This window comes from Pelophylax lessonae (assembly GCF_965119305.1).
Source record: "Pelophylax lessonae genome assembly, chromosome: 8".
Taxonomy (NCBI): domain Eukaryota; kingdom Metazoa; phylum Chordata; class Amphibia; order Anura; family Ranidae; genus Pelophylax; species Pelophylax lessonae.
In genome coordinates this window covers 66,987,913-67,007,970 of record NC_138775.1, presented here as the reverse complement: position 1 = coordinate 67,007,970, position 20,058 = coordinate 66,987,913, and the positions used below count along the sequence as shown (strand labels likewise).

General features: G+C 40.5%; 1 protein-coding gene across 4 annotated transcripts in view; it reads left to right on the top strand.

The window, feature by feature from the left end:
- CACNA2D3 (calcium voltage-gated channel auxiliary subunit alpha2delta 3) overlaps nucleotides 1-20,058 on the top strand; it is a 1,429,924-nt gene that overhangs the window by 724,490 nt on the left and 685,376 nt on the right. For all 4 annotated transcript variants that reach the window (XM_082265096.1, XM_082265095.1, XM_082265094.1 and 1 more), the window contains one exon: nucleotides 5,428-5,541. In XM_082265096.1, coding sequence (XP_082121222.1) covers nucleotides 5,428-5,541 — 114 coding nt within the window. The remainder of the gene's footprint in view (nucleotides 1-5,427; nucleotides 5,542-20,058) is intronic.

The window sequence follows — 20,058 nt, the reverse complement described above, 5'->3', positions numbered from 1 at the left end:
AATAGATGAAAATAATAATAATAAAAAAATAATAATAATATTAAAGATCAACAAATGAATAAGTGAATAACAGAAGCCAAATGTTATACCAATGGCATTGCAACTTCCTGTGGATGGACCTGAAGGACATCAGACATGGATTCTGAAAGATAACTGAAACTGAGTAACCAAAATGTTATTTAACACCACAAAGAGACATGGTGTTTCCAATAATACACACCCAATTGGGGATAACAAGTTGCATATACGTACATAGATACAAATAAGGGTATTACAATACAAATAAATTCTTAAATCGGAACAAACGGTTTGAAGAAAGAAGAATCATTTAGCCCTGGAAAGCAGGTAGCTTTCAAAGAATAGATCAATTTCATCTCTCTGTGAAATTGTCCTATCCCATTCGCCCCCTCGAGGATTATGAGGGATGTGTTTGAGAGCCAAAAAGTTAAAAGTAAAAGGGCAGTATTGATGGTCTACTGCTGCATGGAAACTCAGAGGTGAATACAGATCCCCTATTTCTATAGCGTAGGTGTGATCATGTATTCTACTCCAGAATTCACGAATAGTCATTCCGACATAGAATGAACCACACTCACACAGAAAAAGATAAATCATTGCTTGTGTGTGACAATTTACAAAATGTCTGGGATATAGCTTTTTTCCATTGGGAAGAACCACATTTTCAGCAATAGTCACAATTTCCACACTTGAAAGTGCCCCGAGGCAAGTTCCTAATACATACTCTATGGCCAGTATAATGACTGTGGACAAGCTTCTCTCTAAAGGAGGGTGCCCGGCGAAATATAACACTGGGCTTGGAAGTTACAAATCTTGAGATAGCAGAGTCAGAAGTAAGTACTAATATTTTTGTGAAGACTTTTTGATGGCCATATATTGATAATTATAACAAGTAATAAATCTGACTCTGTTATCATTTTTTTTGGTTTCTTTGAAAATATTAGGGTTTCGTGAGATTGTATTTTTGATGCGGTTTTTGGCTTTTCTTAAACATTTTTTTCCATACCTTCTGGCAAGTAGACGGTTTTGTAATTTTCTAGCTTTATCCTCAAATACATCATTGTCAGTACAGTTGCGTTTGAGTCTCAAGTGCTGGCTGTATGGAATTGAATGATAAGAGGAACTGGGTGGGATTTGCTGGCATGTAAAATAGTAATGCCCGCTGTGGGCTTCCGAAAAAGGGCAGTTGAGAGGGACCCCTCATTGTTCTTTTTGACAGTTATGTCTAGGAAAGGAACCTCCCACTGATGGCAAGACATCGTAAACTGTAAAGTCTAATTGTTGAAGTTCAAACAACTCAAAAACTGATCAAGTAAGGCCTTGTCACCATCCCATATTATGATGATGTCATCTTTGTACCTGTGCTATGAAAGGTTTTGTAATTTTCTAGCTTCATCCTCAAAGACATCATTGTCAGTACAGTTGCATTTGAGTCTTAAGTACTGGCTATATGGAATTGAATGGATAAGAGGAACTGGGTGGGCACTGCTGGCATGTAAAACAGTGTTGCCCGCTGTGGGCTTCCGAAAAAGGGCAGTTGAGAGGGACCCCTCATTGTTCTTTTTGACAGTGATGTCTAGGAAAGGAATCTCCAACTGATGGCAAGACATCGTAAACTGTAAAGTCCAATTGTTGAAGTTCAAACAACTCAAAAACTGATCAAGTAAGGCTTCGTCGCCATGCCATATGACGAGGATGTCTTCATTGTACCTGTGACACGAAAGAATGTGACACAGGTACATCACGAGACCATCATCAGAGAACAGCTGGTCCTCCTATCCCCCCCCCCCACCAACCCCCAGGTACAGGTTGGCGTAAGAGGGAGCACAACAAGTGCCCATGGCTACTCCTGTACTTAGAGGTAGTGGGAGCCAGCAAAGCAGAAGATGTTGTTTCTGAGTGCTAAATCTAGTACAGTATAGACCCTACAGTAGATTAATCACAAAATTATCTTGCTCTCTGTCCTGGGGTCCATTCCGTGATAGATAAGTCACAGTTTCAAAGCCATGGCCAAGAGGAATGCTACAATAAAGGGCTTCTACATCAATGGTGACCAGCCAGGTAAATTCAGGAACATATAGTCCTTCTAGGATTTTTAGAAGATGTATGGTATCTTGTAGATAGGAGGGGATAGTCACTACAAATCTCCGTAAAACTGAGTCGACCAAATTTACTTCCAGGTTGTATAAATATAGTTGTATGTTTTTGGGCTCTATCTGCTGACACTGATTTACCACCCAGTTTAATCTGCTTTTTTGTTTTACTCTAACTGTTGAACACAATTTTTTTTAAATTTTAATTTATTTGCATACTGAATTTTTTTTTCTAAAGATGAAGTGGGCATTGTCCCGCAAAACGGACTGCAATGCAATGCATCATTAATTATGTTGGCATCTTGTTGAATGTACATTGGTGAAAGGGTGACCTTGCTTCTACACAATTAATGTGAACATGTATATGTTTTTAATGTAAATTGAAAGAAATTTGGTCACCAATATTCCAGAACAACCCAAAAAAGACAATTTGCAAGGGACTTTTGGCAGTGATGCTAAATAAAATAGTGCAGCAAATGTATAAAAATACAGATAAAAGAGTCCAAGATCATTTTAATTGTTGATAATTAAAAAAGGTAATGTATAAACATCTAATCAAACAAAGTAAATAAGTGAAGCAATTGTATAAAAATGCTGAGTGCTGCTCAGGTCTGAGCACGGGGGGCCGTTTGATTAGATGTTTTTACATTACTTTTTTTTTTATCAACAATTAAAATGATCTTGGACTCTTATCTGATTTAGGTTTGGTGTTCCTTTCTGTATTTTTTTAGTTTGAGCTACACCACAGGTTCCTGTATTGCTCTTCTTTTCTTATTTTCTACACTAGCTTCTGTTGCAGCTATCCACATACTGTAATAGCGTCTCTGGCAGCCCCCCCCCCCCCCCCACTGTCTGTGCTACATTTTCTGACATCTTCTTCCTCATCACCCACATTATGTTCTGACAAATTCCCTCTGACCCCTACCCTAGTGTCCACACTATATTCACTGAAATTTCCCCTTTCTCAGTACTGTGTTCTTAGCCAACTATCTGAGCTACATTTTCTGGCAGCCATCTCCCTCTTCTACCCAAACTATGTTCTTTGGCAGCTTTTCCTCCCCTGTCTACCATATGCTTTTGGCAACCCTTGCATTAATCATTCCTACAGTAGCTTTATTTGCAGGTCTTCCCTCACAATGTTCACTGCATCCCAATCATGCATACATCTGGTCACAATGCTCTCCACCCATTCCCTCTCCACAATCCCATCTGTACCATGCACTCTCTGATCCTCAATGCTTTATTCTATACCTTTATTTGAGGCGCTGTGGCTACTGCATTGTGTTCAAGTGTTGTTGGAATTGTGTATTCCCTTCACTCCTCATTGCTATATTTCTATCATATGTTATAGTGTATAAAGTCAATGATCTGATCCCATTGCCTTCTCTCAACTCTCATTCCATAATTATCTTCTCTTTGCCAGCACTCTTTCACGTCTTCCAGTCCATGATCATTTACTTTCTTCCTTCCTCTACTCTCCCTAGTACTTGCTTCTAATGCATACCAGTCCGTTATGACTCATTTAGAAGCCAAAAACAATTAAGTCTAAATGAACTCACTCCTGAACAGACAGTGCTGGGCACACATTTGCTATGTGCACTAAAACAATTTATATAACCTTTGTGCAAAAATATATGATTCCCTCTACAAGCTAATTGCACTGCTGCAGTGTAACAGAAATAATTCACCAAAATCCCTGGACCGTTCTGAACCAGTTGGTGCCATAATGGAGTGCTCTTCATCATGAGCCGACATCTGCTTCTTGCTTGGAAATGCCAGACCACTGATGCTGTTACATAAAATTAGGCATCCCTTCGGACGTGCATTTTCTCCTTTTCTGCCCCAACTTATTACATTCATAATGCTGCACAAACTGATTGTTTCTGCTTGATAATTCATATATATTTCATTTTGCAGCCTGAAAATAACCTTTCCAAGAGAGGCTTTTTTTGCTGGATTTTACATGATTTCAGTAGTCTATCAACAGGGTAGAAACTGACCTAAAACCTAAGTCTATTAAAAAAAAGAAATCAACACAAAAGACATTCTGTGCAGTCAATGCAACGTATCTCCTGTGCTGCTGGCTGCTGCTTTCATTGAAATATTCCACCTTCAGTCCCCCCCTCCACTACGGCTGTAAGGTTCCAGTGCGGAACTCCACCTGTCCTCCATTCATAGGGCACTTTTCATTCATAGATCCTATAGTATAACTTCTATGAATGGAGAAGGGGAGAGTAAAAGGTGGTCATAGTCAACACTTTTTATGAGTTCAAAGGACAAGTTCCTTAGTATTATTTACCCCCTTGGCATGGGAAGATTGTGGTTGGGGGGGAGGGGGACAAAAGGTACACGTCACATTGACCATAGATAATGAACCTTGTGCTGATTTTTTTAACATTACTAAACTTAGGTTTTAAAGAAGAGACACCATCACCTTGCCAATGCCCCCCTGACCAACTGATACCTAATTAGTGCTTCCCCACCACTTCTTCCCTTGTTGCAGCCAGGGATACTATCTGGCTCTTGTGGGTATGGAAAAGTGTGGGCCCGAGCAATGTCAAATGAACGAAGAAGTGATGTCAACACTTCCCTAGTCACCTACACCACTAATTTTATTGCCAGGGGGGAGGCAAAAGGAGCGTAACCAAGGTGAGTTTGTAAGGGATAGGGGGAATTTGCAGAGACACTGCCATCTTGTCCTGACAGTGTCTCTTTGAGTTAGAAGATGTACAGTAGGCTGTGATAAACAGCTACTTTCTGTGAAGGAGGAGAGTTGGACAGATTAGAAAAGGAAAATTGATGAGCTCAACCTCCCAAGGTGCATTTGGAAGGCAGTGAGCTACCTAGGCTATATGTGACTAGGAAGTGCTGGGAATCCATTTTTTATATCTATTTTTATATTGTCATTTTTTTTTGGACAGCCTGTTTTGGCTGTGTTGTTGGGAACACATTATCCCATGCATTGTTACTCTTTGAAATTATAAATAACTAAAAAAGCTTTTATTGAGAAACAACTATATAATTGCTTAAATCCACGCATAACAGTTATACTAATGACTAATTGTTTGCTATGGGCTATTGGACTTTACACAGGCATTCACTTGTGTCTTTTCTTATTCCATAAGTCCAAATCAAACTTAATTCTTTTCCTGTAAAATCAAACTGAACTCTTTACACATTTTACAATCATGTTAAGCCCTAACATAGCGTTAAATTGCCTGAACATTCCTATTGTACTAAAAAGTATTGTCAGTGTTACCAGTGTGACAATGTATAATTTATCTGGGATTGTAACAAATTGGTTGTGGTTCCACAGTTCAATCACACAGGAGAAGGAAGCATCTGCAGTCAAGCTATCATGCTCATTGCTGATGGGGCTGTCGACACATATGATACAATATTTGCAAAGTACAACTGGCCTGACCGGAAGGTAAGTGAAAATAGACCCCTCCCTTTCATTTAAGTTGATCAATTTATTGTTAGTTCTAAAGGATTGTTCAGAGGTGAAGTGCATTGTATTAGTCTATATATACCTTTCAGCAGAAACATAAGTTGTGTAAGTCAAAGTGGATGTAAACCCAATTCATGAAATTTGACCTGGGCACATATATCTGTAGTGTTTACTTATCTCTCTCCAAATCTCTAAGTCCAGTGTATTTCTGCTGCTCTATTCCTTTGTTATCAGCATGATAACTTCTGACAAGTTCTCTGACAAAGGGGATAAAAGAAGCTAGAAATATGTGTGTCGGGGTGGGTGCATAGAGATAGATTAGCAGAGAGATGGTCTATTCACAGCACAGCCCTACGTGTTTCTTCCTCCCTCTGCTTATGTGGAGGGGAGTGTGTGCCTTTCGTCAAATCAGCTGTCACACGGTGTATGCCAAAACTCCACACCTGCTACTGGAACAGGAAGAAAAAAATCTAAAACAATGTTCACGTTTTAACCACTTCTCACAAACCGACCTACCTGTATGTCGGCTTGAGGAAGTGGTTGTACTGTGGTGATGCCTGCAGCTAGAAGCATTGCCCCATTAACATTTTTTTAGAGCCAGCGGTTTACTTTCTGATGATAACAACTGATGTGGCTCAGCAGCCACTCGGCCATTATCACAGGGGGCGGGAGGGGATGCCCCCCTCCCTCCCGCCACCTTCCGCCGTTCTGACTGAGTCTCCCGTCCCACCGAGAGACCCAAGAGACCAGGCGGCATGTCGGTCGGCTGGTCAGAGTCCCAAACGAAGCTGGATTCAGCTTCAATTGGGTCTCCAATGAAGTAACCGGGAATTGACGTCACGACGTGCCAATGGCAGGGATTTTAAAACATTGAAAGTATTCAAAAATGCAGATTTTGGCGTTTTGAAAACTTTAAATTGCATAGGAGGGACCCCAGATCCCTCCATAAAGAGTACCTGTTACTGCCTTTTACTGTCATAAGGGATGTTTACATTTCTTGTGACAGCAATAAAAGTGATCAGATTTTTTTTAAGGAATAGTGAAAAAAATAAAAATTAAAATAAAATAAATAGGAAAAAAATTCATTTTTAAAGTCCCCCCCCGCCGTCCCTGTGTGCCTGCGCACCAAAGAAAACGCATACGTAAGTCGCGCCCGCAAATTTATACAGTGTTCAAATGTGAGGTATCGCCACGGTCGTCAAAGCGAGAGCAATATTTCTAGCAAAAGACCTCCTCTGTAACTCTAAACTGGTAACCGTTAATTTTTTTTAAAGCGTGGCCTATGGAGATTTTTAAGTACCGTTGTTTTTTTGCCATTCCATGAGTGTGTGCAATTTAAAACTGTAACATGTTAGGTATCCATTTACGAGGTATGACATCATCTTTCACAATATACAAATAATTGGGCTAACTTTACTGTTTAGTTTTTATTTAAGTTCAGTGAAGTGTATTTTTTCCAAAAATATTGCGTTTGAAAGACCGCTGTGCAAACACAATGTGACATAAAATATTGCAGCGACCGCCATTTTATTCTCCAGAGTCTTTGCTAAAAATATATAGATAATGTTTGGGGGTCTCAAGTAATTTCTAGCAAAAAATACTGATTTTATCTTGTAAACAAAATGTGTCAGAAATAGGCTTGGTCATTTAGTGGTTAAACAGTGTAGAAAGCTGAAGACAGCAGATATACAAGTAAATCGTATGTAGGAGGAATTGTTTTATCCCCGTGTATCATCTGAGGCTGTTTACTTCACTGGGTATATGTGAGGGTTTACATCCACTTTAATGCCTACTCCTCTGTGCACAAAATGCTGTTGCAATTATTTAAAGTATAATAAAGGCTCTTGTATGACAGTGTAATAAGTCCCAAATACAGTTACTATGTGATCTATGTGATGCCTTAGCCTCATAAAGCAAATCAAAATTTCTGGTACATTCCCTGACAGATCCAAATCCTCCTTCATTGCTGTCTCGTGTTTCCCCTCTCAGACACTGAAGCTCACGGTGGGAGGCTTTTAGCAATAGAGGCAGTGCTGTCAATCAAGAAAGCATTGGGCAGGACTAGGTATTGTCAGGTGCTAATTGACAAGCTACGGATTGGTGAATCAGCAGTGACAATGCAGATCGCCATGCCCCCGCAACAGTTTTTCATCCGACTTTAATGCAAGCAGGCACAACCTACATGAGAATGGCACTCTACTCTGAATTCAGGAGCAACTCAAGAAATGGGGACTTTAAATATACTTCCAGGAGTGTAATATAAATGCAAACAATCCAGTATTAAAATATTATCACTTGATGATAGAAGGGGGCAGGTACCTTGGTCCAGGCCAAGGTTGGTAACAGAGATGGACAGCAAACATAAGCAGGCAAGAATATTCCAGCAGCAGGTCTGATAAAAGCTAGGTCAATAACAGGGTCAAAGCATTAGGTTCAGGATCAGGAATAACAGGAACTTTGACTAAAAAACCATTCAGAAATGATCCCACGTAGAGCTCAGGTTTAAATAGGCCGCTAGGCACCGGTACCTGTGGCGGACGTTGACTGTACGTTTACGCACATGTTTAGTTAGGGCTCTATACTCCCAAACATGTGCATGTTAATGTGCATAAACCTTAAGCTTTGTACACACTACTAGTTTTTTTTCGTTCAACCCAGTGGTGGTTTGAATGAAAAAAAACTGACAGCTCAGGTCGGACCTGCTGTACTAACAATCCAAGTACAGTGATCTCCCCTGCTGAGCTATTGTGTTCTAACAGATAGCCAGAACACTATGAGCAGCGCTCTCAGTGCTGATCAGGAACCGATCTGTAGACCTTTTTCAGGCATGAGGCTTTGGCGGGCTTCTGTCGGACTGGCTGCCATACACAGGGGCCAAATGTCGAACTGTGTTTACTAGGCTTTACGGTTGTCAGGACCATTCTGATGGCTGGCATGCCTGTTCCTGGCACTCAGTAAACAAAGTGAAACCAAAGGAGGGAAGGGTACATAATGGGCTGTTCTGGCTAAAAGTGGTAACAGCAGGAACCCCCTGAAGTTCCTAAAGAGTGTTGCAGAACCTCTTTAGGAGTGTGTCTTGCATATGCTTGATAAATGTTGATGCATGTGACAGATTCCATTTGGAAACAAATACATGCAATTTCAGTGGCAGACTGGCAACTTTTGGCCCAGGGAGCAAGTACAAACCAGAGGCCCATGGTGCAGCGACTTGGCCCCTCTCCCACTCTGCCTCTTCCCGCCCTCACCCTGACCCCCATTCCAGGCTGAAGCCCTGCTCTAAGTAGTCTCTACTCACCGGCAGAATCTGGGTTCCCAACCTGGCCAGCAGGGGGCAGGTTGGGGGAGCTGGGGCAGCTTAGCTGGGGCTGGCCAGGGGAGGAGAGTCTCCAGTGGGGCATGGAACAGTTTACACCATCCATGCTAGGGAGGGAGGCCTGCGCTCTGTCCTTGTCTTCAACCCGCACTCAGTAGGTCAGTGGCAGGGACCTTTTTCTTCTCTCCACCAGGAATCATTTAGGAGTGTCTGTGGCAGAAGCTGTGCAGCCTTTTTACAGGACATCAGAGCAGTCCAGGGGGCAATTTCCCCCCTGCCTCCTGGCCCAGTCCTCCCCTGTGCACTTGCCACAAAGATGTGCCATAATCTCTACACATGCAACACAGTTAACTACACGATAAAATAGGTCAAATCTGCCTACAGTTTTCTTCCTTTTTCTTGTTGCAGCCATATCGGGAAGCTGTTTTAGAATATGTCGCTTGTATCAGATTTATGCATGGAAATATCACACATATTTTATGAATTTGGCACAATAGTTCAGCTGTAATGGCAAAATAATGTTTCAAAGCCCCCAAGTTGAATGTCCCCCATCATGTGTTGTCTGTTCTTTGGTAGTGCTTTTACTTCAAAATGGAGCACAGGTTCAATTTAACACACATACCATATAATAATATAAGATGTATTTGTTTGAGCATAGGTTAGGAGTTCTGTTTTAATGTACTGTAAGTGGCAAATCCTGTCTAATCATAACAATGAATGGGCAGCTCTCTCACTGAAAATGAGGGTTAGTAAGAATAGATCTGCTGATTCTAGACTGTCAAGACTTACTGTGATCATCTGAGTCACAACAGAGTGCTACAGTATACACCTGAAGAACAGTTCCTTCCTTCTACTTAAAAAGGAAACAAACAATGATTGACCACATTGGATTTCTAACGTTCCAAAGGATCTCTTTTTTGACTATTGGAAATGGTCGTTATTACTATAATGATTACATGGAATTATTTTAGTGAACACTGCTCACATTTGTTTTTTTGTGCTGCATGTGGACATCATAAATAGTTACTTTATGTAAGGTACCACTTACAGGTTTCCATATACATTTGATCCTGGGGAAGAGCTGGAGCAAGTTTATTGCTATCCGGGGTCCCGTTTTACCATCACTGCCTGTTCTGAGGACCTTTTACATTTTACTTTTTTGAGTACCAAGTGGATGGGACTGACAGAAGCCCAGCTGGGAGATCACAGGCTTATCCATGGGACAGTGACTAAGAGATAAACTCCCGGACCCCCTGAACAGCAGTAAAAGATGATAGGAGTACTAATCCTTCCCTACTCTATCCAATACTACAACAGGGGGAAAGGGCAGGCATTTACAGTATACATTTGGAAATCGTTAGATGTGAACATGCAATACCAGGCACCTGATGAGTTTATGGTACTTCTAAGCCTTTAGCAGTAGGTAGAACTAACATAGAAGCTGTTTCCTATCAAACAAGCCACTGTGACAAGTGGGAGGTGGAAACCAATATATTAAATGTTCTCTGCATGTAACTTCAAAATTTGTTATGGATTTCTCGCACCCTAGAAAATTCTTGTTTTCCACTATTATCCTGTTTTATTGTTCCTGAAATTTCAAATGCATTTAAAGCTCAGTGGGTTATTATACCTGGACAGTCCTGTTCATCGGTGTCATGAGTAAACCGAGCTTTCATCATATTTGACTCCATAGCTGTCATTTGCAGACTTTAAAATAATCTCTTTTATCTTTTTTTTTTTTTTTTTACATCTTAAAGCACAGTGTTTGTTCAATACAAGTGAAGATGCTTTGATATTGTAGACAAGTCAATGAGATCATCTTTAGCAGTGGGTGGGAGTCAACAATTGTGATTAAAGTTCATTGAAACCTGTGACAGGGATAATTGGTGTAAGATGACAAAATACAGCAAAACAATTGCCTGTGATCTTTTTTTTTAATTTTCTTTCCTTTTTTTCAAGCCTGTAAAGTGTCTGGCAAATTACACAATGCTAAAGAATTGTACATTTTATAATATTGGAGGATACTTGCAAAAATTTGCACCTTCACATTGAGCAGTTAAAATCTAGACAAAGATACAGCATAGTGAAAAAAAAATATTGTACAAGTGATCATGGTATTATCTTTTGCTTTTTTCACCTTTCAAAAATGCAGCAAGTTTTTGGTGTTATTACACTATATGGCCAAAAGTTTGTTGAAACCTGGCAAGCACTTGTATGGAAAAAAAAAACTTTGGGCAAACAAAGCATACAAAAACAATATAGGATAGCATTTCTCAACCTTCCTTTCAGTTGTACCACCCTTTAAAAGTATGCAAAACCTCATTGCCCTCCAGTCTAAAATGTAAAAAAAAAAATGTATATGTTAGTTATCAATGGGAGACCTGGACCTGGAACAATGTACAGAACTGTCTTAATAAAATTAGCTTTACTTTAGAAGACCCTCTTCACATCAGAGGCACCCCATCACATTAACGTCTCTCCTTCACATCAGACCCACTGGCACCATAGCAATTAAAGTTGCTGATCTAGGGCAAAGTGGGTCTGTGCTTGAAGCACCCTGGGGGTACTCAGTTGGCACCCCAGGGTGCCATAGCACCCTGTTTGAAAGACCCTGTTTTAGAAAACTGTAAATGTCTAACCTTTTGAGAACGGTTTGTGTAAGATTCTTTATTATTCCATCATAACTGTGGCCCTGAGCACAAAGCCAGGTCCATAATGACATGATTGACAAGTCTGGTGTGAAGAACTTAAGAAACATTCACAATGCCCCGGCTCCACGCCTACTGAGCATTTTTGGGATGAATTAAAATGCCAGTTGCAAAGCCAGGTCTTCTTATCCTTTGTCAATATCCAAACTCACATGTGCTTTTTTGGTTGAATGTGGACAAATTTCCACAGACACACTCAAAAATATTGTGGACAAGCTACCCTGAAGAGTGTAAGCTGTGAAAGCTGCAAGATAGGGGGGTGATGGATGTGTAATGGAGTGCATTGTGGTTGACTATTATTCTTGGTATTAATACTGATGGATGTGTGTGGCCATCATTCATGGGCTGTGGGGCAGCCGGTTGTCATTCCAGGTGAATCACTACTGCAGGGATTGTAAGAGGTCAGAATTTCTTTGTGGATCCTTCTCCAAGCTACAGGTGATTGACATAGTAGGTGAATAGAAATAGCATGCCTGTTCAAGTGGCCAACAGTCTGATGTTGGATTGCCATTCAGGTTTGAGTGGGTGACTAGCATTTTGGGTATCTTGGGTGGAGGACTGCAGGTCAGGGTGATTCTGGGCCATTGCTAGTGTGTTATCTTGAATGAGTGATTGATGGTGATCCCAATCCTGTGGTGGGTGACCCACCCACCTTGTAGCTGGCTGCACGTGTCAGTCTCCTGATCTGGGTTCAAAGCATAAAACATACAACAGGAGTACCATGCCGAATGGTAAAGGGGTCCAAATCGCTATACCTATTCATTATATGACACAAACAATTTAGGCAGGTTGGACTTTATTACAATTTGGTCTGGCACTCCTGTTGTATGTTTTATGCTTTGAATTTTCTGGGTTCCAACCAGAGAAGAGCCTTGTTTTATGTGAACAGTTAATGAGTCTTGGATTCTTTAACCTTCTGAATAAATAAGTGTTATAATCCCAGTGCTTCTTGGTGATGTCTTTTACACTTGGAAATTTCTGATCTGGATTGGCTTATTAGCATCAAGCTCCAATGTGCCCTTGCCAGACATTGCTATTGGTGGGCCAGAAGAAGAACAATGGGTTTCTATGTGCACCACTCCTGAGCATGGAAATGAGAGGAAGACTGCAGGTCTTCATCAACTTCCTTCTGGCAGACACTGGCAAGCATTTGGCTATACCAGTGTATAGTGGACTGAGCTCCCAATTGAGGGGGAGGTTTGGTGTGTTTGTGAGCTATTTAATTGGGAAGGGAGACTTTTGGGGAAATTTACTAAAACTGGTGCACTCAATATCTGGTGCAGCTGCGCATAGTAGCCAATTGGCTTCTAATTTTAGCTTGTTCAATTAAGCTTTGACAATAAAACCTGGAACCTGGTTTTTATACAGAGTTGAATCAGATTTTGCACTCTTCAGTTTTAGTAAATAATCCCCTTTGTGTATGCATGCCAGGAGAATGGAGGATTTTTTAGTAGGAAAGTTGCTTCTGTACTAAAATTAAATCAAGTATATTTTGTGTGTTTTTTTTTTTTCAATTAGGGAATACGTATATGACAATGGAATAAAGATGTTGCTGACATCTTAACTCAACAGATGTAAAAGTGAGTCATTTTACTGAGACACTGAAACTTTCCTCTACATGGTTACATAGTTACATAGTTAGTGAGGTTGAAAAAAGACATCAGTCCGTCCAGTTCAACCTATGATGTGTGTGTGTGTGTGTTTGCTGTTTACCGTACATTGTATACCCCTTTATGTTGTGGTCTTTAAGGTGCCCATCTAATAGTTTTTTGAAACTATCGATGCTCCCTGCTGATACGACTGTTTGCGGAAGAGAATTCCACATCCTTACTGCTCTCACAGTGAAGAACCGCGTATTTTAAGGTTAAACCGCCTTTCCTCTAGTTTTAGTGAGTGGCCACGTGTCTTATTGTATTTCCTTTCTCTGAATAGGTTTTTCCATATGCTAGGGTTGCCAGTACAATATTTGTACATTTATATCATATCCCCCCTCAATCGTCTCTTCTCCAGAGAGAATACGTTCAGTGCTTGTAGTCTTTCCTCATAGCTGATGTCCTCCATTCCCCTAATTATTTTTGTTGCCCTTCTCTGGACTCTCTCCAGTTCCAGCACATCCTTCCTGAGGACCGGTGTCCAGAACTGGACAGCATACTCCAGATGTGGCCGGACCAGAGTCTTGTAGAGTGGGAGAATAATCTCTTTATTCCTGGAGTGAATCCCCTTTTTTATGCATCCCAGTATTCTGTTGGCTTTGCTTGAAGCAGCTTGGCATTGCAAGCCACTGCCAAGCCTGTTGTCTACCAGTACCCCCAGGTCCTTTTCCATCCTACACTCACCCAGAGGTTCCCCCCTAGTGAGTAGCTTGCTTTCTGGTTTCTGGCACCCAGGTGCATTACTTTACATTTTTCAACATTAAACCTCATCTGCCATGTAGTTGCTCACCCCATAATTTTGTTCAGGTCCGCTTGTAAAGTTTCCACATCCTGCCCAGAAGATATTGGCATGCTTAGTTTAGTATCATCCGCAAATACTGAGATTTTACTCGATATCCCCTCCTCTAGATCATTTATGAATAAATTAAACAGGATTGGCCCCAGGACAGAACCCTGGGGGACCACGCTTTCCACACCCACCCAATCTGAGTACTCCCCATTAATCACCACCCTTTGCAACCTCCACTGGAGCCAGTTTTCTATCCAGGTACTCACCTTATGGTCCATACCTACCTTCCTTAGTTTGAACAGTAAGCATTTGTGGGGAACGGTGTCAAAGGCCTTTGCGAAGTCCAGGTACACCACATCCACAGGCTTACCTTTATCTAGGTGGCAGCTCACTTCATCATAGAAGGTTAATAGATTGGTTTGGCAAGAACGATTTTTCATGAATCCATTCTGATTACTACTAATAATACCGTTTTCATTACTAAATTCTTGTATGTGGTCCCTTAACATCCCCTCCAAAATCTTGCAGACTACTGATGTTAGGCTGACCGGCCTATAGTTACCCGGGATATATCTCGGGCCCTTTTTAAATATTGGTACCACGTTGGCTTTTTTCCAATCAGCTGGCACCATACCCGTCTGTAAACTATCCTTAAAGATCAAGAATAATGGTCTGGCAATCACCTGGCTGAGCTCTTTAAGAACCCTCGGGTGCAAGCCATCCGGTCCCGGTGATTTATTTATGTTAAGTTTCTCTAGTTTAGTTCTAAGTCTATCTTCTGTTATCCATGGCGGTATTTCCTGAGGTGTGTTGTTTAGTTTGGCCTTACAAGCTGGGTTAGTGTAGCCCCTCAATTCTTTTGTGAAGACTGAAGAGAAGAAATTATTTAACACTACCGCCTTTTCCCTGTCCTCTGTGGCCAAAACTCCCTTATCGTCTTTTATGGGGCCAATGTGTTCTGGCCTCGCTTTCTTACTGTTTATTTACTTAAAGAATTTCTTGGGGTTCTTTTTACTCTCTTCCGCTATATGTCTCTCGTGTTCTATTTTAGCCGCCCTGATTTTGTCTTTACATTTCTTATTACACTCTTTTTAATGCTTGAATGCTGCCAATGACCCCTCAGTCTTGTATTTTTTGAAGGCCTTTTCTTTAGCATTAATATGCATTTTTATGTTGGAGTTTAGCCACCCAGGGTTTAGTTTTGCTCTTTTAAATTTATTTCCCTTTGGAATGCACTGGTCATTCCCTTTGTTAAGTAAGCTTTTGAAGCACTCCCATTTTTCCTCCGTGTTCTTTGTTCCCAGGGTTCTATCCCATTTGATATTTTCTAGCAGAGAGCGCAGTTTTGTAAAATTTGCTCTTTTGAAATTCAGTGTCCTTATATTGCCCTTGTGTTTACTATTACTATAATTAATACTGAAAATAATTGACCTATGGTCACTGTTTCCTAAGTTGTCCCGTATTTCTATATCCGTGAGCAGGTATGTATTGTTGGTAATCAGTAGGTCAAGTACCGCATTGTTTCTTGTCGGTGCATTCACCATCTGACCCATGAAATTGTCCTGCAAAACATTTAGGAACTGCCGAGCCTTGGCTGAATGCACGGTTCCTTCTGCCCAGTCTATATCTGGATAATTAAAGTCCCCCATTATAATGACATTTCCCATCCTTGCTGCCAATCCTATCTGTAAAAGGAGGTCCGCCTCCCCCTCCTCCCTCTGGTTGGGGGGCCTATAGCATACGCCCAATATTACCTTCCCCACAGTGCCTTCCCTTTGAAGTTCTACCCATAGGGATTCTGCCTCGTCCATAGCTCCATTATTAATATCATCCCTCATATTAACCTGTATACTGTTCTTAATATACAGACATACCCCTCCCCCTTTTTTACCTTCTCTATCTCTGCGATAAAGGGAATACCCCTGAATGGTCGTTATCCAGTCATGAGAGCTGTCAAACCAAGTCTCAGTTATCCCCACTAGTGGCTAGTTTAACGAATACTTATTTAATACAATATAAATATGCAAAAGCGAGCTTTTAAAAAAAATCTAAAAACCATATAAAAATCACATTAAAGAAGAACTATCAATATATACACTATATTATCAAAAGAATTGGGACGCCTGCCTTGGAAATTTATTGGCATCCCAGTCTTAGTCAGTAGGATTCAATATTGAATTGGCCCACCCTTTGCAGCTATACCAGCTTCAACTCTTCTGGGAAGGCTGTCCACAAGGTTTAGTAGTGTGTCTATGGGAATGTTTGACCATTCTTCCAGAAGCACATTTGTAAAGGTCAAGCACATATGTGGACGCACTGTGGATGTGCTTTGTGCACTGGTGCACAGTCATGTTGGAACAGGAAAGGGCCATCCAAAACTGTTGCCACAAAGTCGGGATCATGAAATTGTCCAAAATGTCTTGGTATGCTGACACTTTAAGAGTTTCCTTCACTGAATCTATAGGGTCCAAGCACAGCCCCTGAAAAACAACCACACACCATTATCCTCCCTCGACCAAACGAATTGGACCAGTTCACCAAGCAAGGTCCATAAAGACATATATGCGTGAGTTTGGGGTGGAGGAACTTTAATGGCCTGCACAGAGTCCTGACCTCAACCCGACAGAATACCTTTGGGCTGCATTCCTGTTGGCATTGCCTATCTCAAAAAAATGTCTCAGAGAGAGAAAAGCCACGATTATGAAGCATCCATCACCTTCCTTACCATTGTTGGATAAGCAATGGTAGGAGAGGAGGGGTGCAGGTTGGACCTCATAGCTAGCACACAAAGCATCTAGAAACATAGTAAAGTACTACATGTACTTTGTCTTATAGGGGACAGAACATTGAAAAATATACTGATAATGATTGTTCTTCTTTAAGTAAGCACTGTAATAATAGCTCAAAATAAGCATTCATTGAATATATGCTATGCTTCCTTCCCTTCTACTTCGGACTCACACAAAAGGTTAAAAAAAAAAAAGTGAAAATATAAACAAAACAAATAGACATAAACGGTAAGACGGGTATGTGTGTGGGCAGAAAAAGGAAAGCAGTTGGACAATAATTTGAGATTTTATTTCTGTTATTTGCCAGGCACCTCAGAAATCAAGGTCTTTTCAGCCCAGTATATTATGTTTTATTTTATATAATTGGTTTCTGATGCGATTACCATTGTGGGCCAAATTGCCAGACTAAAAGCAGCCTTACTGATGGCTGGTTCTATATAGCTGCAGTCTGACCTAACAATATTAATAGATATTTTTTCTCTGCTTTTCACATGTTTTTTTTTTTTCAATTTGGCTTAAAGAACCCGATTTAGAGTGGTAGCTGCTGTGTTGATTGCTAAGAGTGGCAAGGGAGCAATGGGACATCCTATTTTTACAAAATAAAAAGTTATGCTGAGAAGCTGAATCAGTCAAGCAGCTGGTGGTTAAAGACAAGCAACAGTAAAATGTATTGAAACCCAACAATGAGCATCTCTTGCTTGAAGAATCCTAGAAGAAGAGGGCTCCAGGGGGGAACCTGGTGGACATGAATAGTTGGAGCACAGGTAAGTATTTTCAGGTTAGTTCTGCTTTAACCCTGACTTCCAAAAGTGAGTTCAGTAATGGTAAAAAGACTAGTGCCCAATTTATGTTATTCATCACTATACACCAAAAAACAGACCCTGAGATGGAGATGTTAGCTACACTATACACCAAAAGAAGATATGCCCCACAACTATGGGTACAGCAAATTCCTGTTCACTTTGAATACCAAGTCATGAGCTGATAGAATAACTAAACAGGAACTTGATTTTCCTATGATTGGATAATTGAAATGAATATTCACACTTATATGAAGATCAACTCCTTTAGTAAATGAGCCCTAGAGGTTTATACAACATTTACTATAGTTTACATAATATTTAATTTATTTTTTTATTTTTTATTTTTTTTTGCAATAAAAGTTTTATTGAAATTAAAAAGATTTAGGTTCAGCAAGAATGTATAGGTTTAACATTAGGGTACATGTACAGTTTGGCATACAATACAAGTGGAATAATCAAGACCCAGTCCTGCCCCATAGCAATATGCGACAAATGCATTGTCTGACAACAGGAGCCTGTAAACGGTTTACATTTTAAATAGAGAGATATATTAAATAGCAATTGAGATTTAAGAAGTAAGAAAACAGCTATAAGAAACATTGAATTGTAAATATTCAGTTACAGTTATAATCCATCTGAACACAGTTCACTCATCTACAGTATCTCACAAAAGTGAGTACACCCATCACATTTTTGTAAATATTTTATTTTATCTTTTCATGTGACAATACTGAAGAAATTACACTTTGCTACAATGTAAAGTAGTGAGTTTACAGCTTGTATAACAGTGTATAGCAGTTTAAACATTAATGGCTGTGTGTTGAGTTATTTTGAGGGAACAGCAAATTTACACTGTTAGGCCCCTTTCACACTAATGCGACGCAATTTTACCGCGATTTTGCCGCAATTTCGCGGCACGATTTTGCAACGATTTTGAATGCAATGGCAAGGCTATATGCCTCAAAACGCATTAAAATCGTGGCAAAGTAGTGCAGGAACTACTTTGAAGTCGGTGCAACTTCAAAACGCACTGATATGAATAGGGCTCATTGAAAATAATGGAAAACGACTTTTCATGCAATTTTGTGCTCCAAAATCGCGGGACAAGTCGCACTAGTGTGAATGGGGCCTTATACAAGCTGTACACTCACTACTTTACATTGTAGCAAAGTCATTTCTTCAGTGTTGTCACATGAAAAGATATAATAAAATATTTGTGAGGGGTGTACTCACTTTTATGAGATACTGTATATGAGGGTGTATGGGTATATGAGGGTGTATGGGTATATGAGGGTGTATAGGTATATACCTGGGCATGGGTGCACTACCCGAAATGGGCCTGTGTTGTAGATATCTTTGGATCAGCACCATTCAGCCATTCTGTAATCTGTCGCAAGCATCCGAGTAAATATATGAATATTTTGTTCTAAAAATATAATAAAATACATACATGAGATTGTTTTAAGCTGAACGATGGACAGACATACTAGCCCTAAATGAATGCAGCTAGGTATTCAAGTAGTTCTAAAGTCAACAATTCTCTGCGTTAAGATAAAAAAAAAAAAAAAATCCCACTACTTGTTTCCTCCCCTCCCAAACACTTACCCAACTCCGGTCACAATCCAGTGCTGTTTCTGGATGTAGCACCCCTCCCCTCAGTTCCTGCTTTCACAGGAGAGTCTGAGAGCAGCGGGAGCCATAGGCTGTCAGTCAAACTCCTATGAGAAGCGAGAGGGGGTGGAGCTCATTGGCACTGTGTGTCTATAGACTCACGCAGCCCAGATCAGGAGCTGACCCGCATAAATACTCCCTCAGCACTATGCTTGCTGAAGGGGCATCTGGAGTAGAGGAGGAAAGGACGGCACTGACAGGGGACTCTAGAAGAGGAGGTAAGGGATCATTCTGTGCAATATAATTGCACAGAGCAGGTAAGTATAACATCTTTTACAGTATTTAAAAATATATATATTTACATTCACTTTTATTAATAAATTGTTAAATGCGCTGACAAACATGCTGATGAGAGGAGAGTGCAAAAGGATGACCTCATCAGTCTGCTTCTGTCCTTTCACTGTCCAGTCAGCAGACTGGGGGTAGAGAGAGGACACCACTGTATCCCTTCTAAAGTCTGCAACTGAAACAGAGAGAGTGGTGTCACCTGCCTGGCTGCTCTGTCTAGCAGGGCAGCGTAAATCTCAGAACTGCATGGATAGAATTAGATATAGTTTGGCTGGTAAAGAGCTCCCTTATATGTATTTCGTATGCATTTTTAGCTGTTTGGCCAAAGTTTATCTTTACACGTGAAACAGTTTGCATTTCTGCTTGGCCAATCTTGTGATTTCCACATCTCAACTACACTGCATAACCAGGAAGAAAACTCCAATAGCTACTGGGAGAAAATCATGTGACTCATCAGGCTCTACCCCATTCGCAGTTTATAT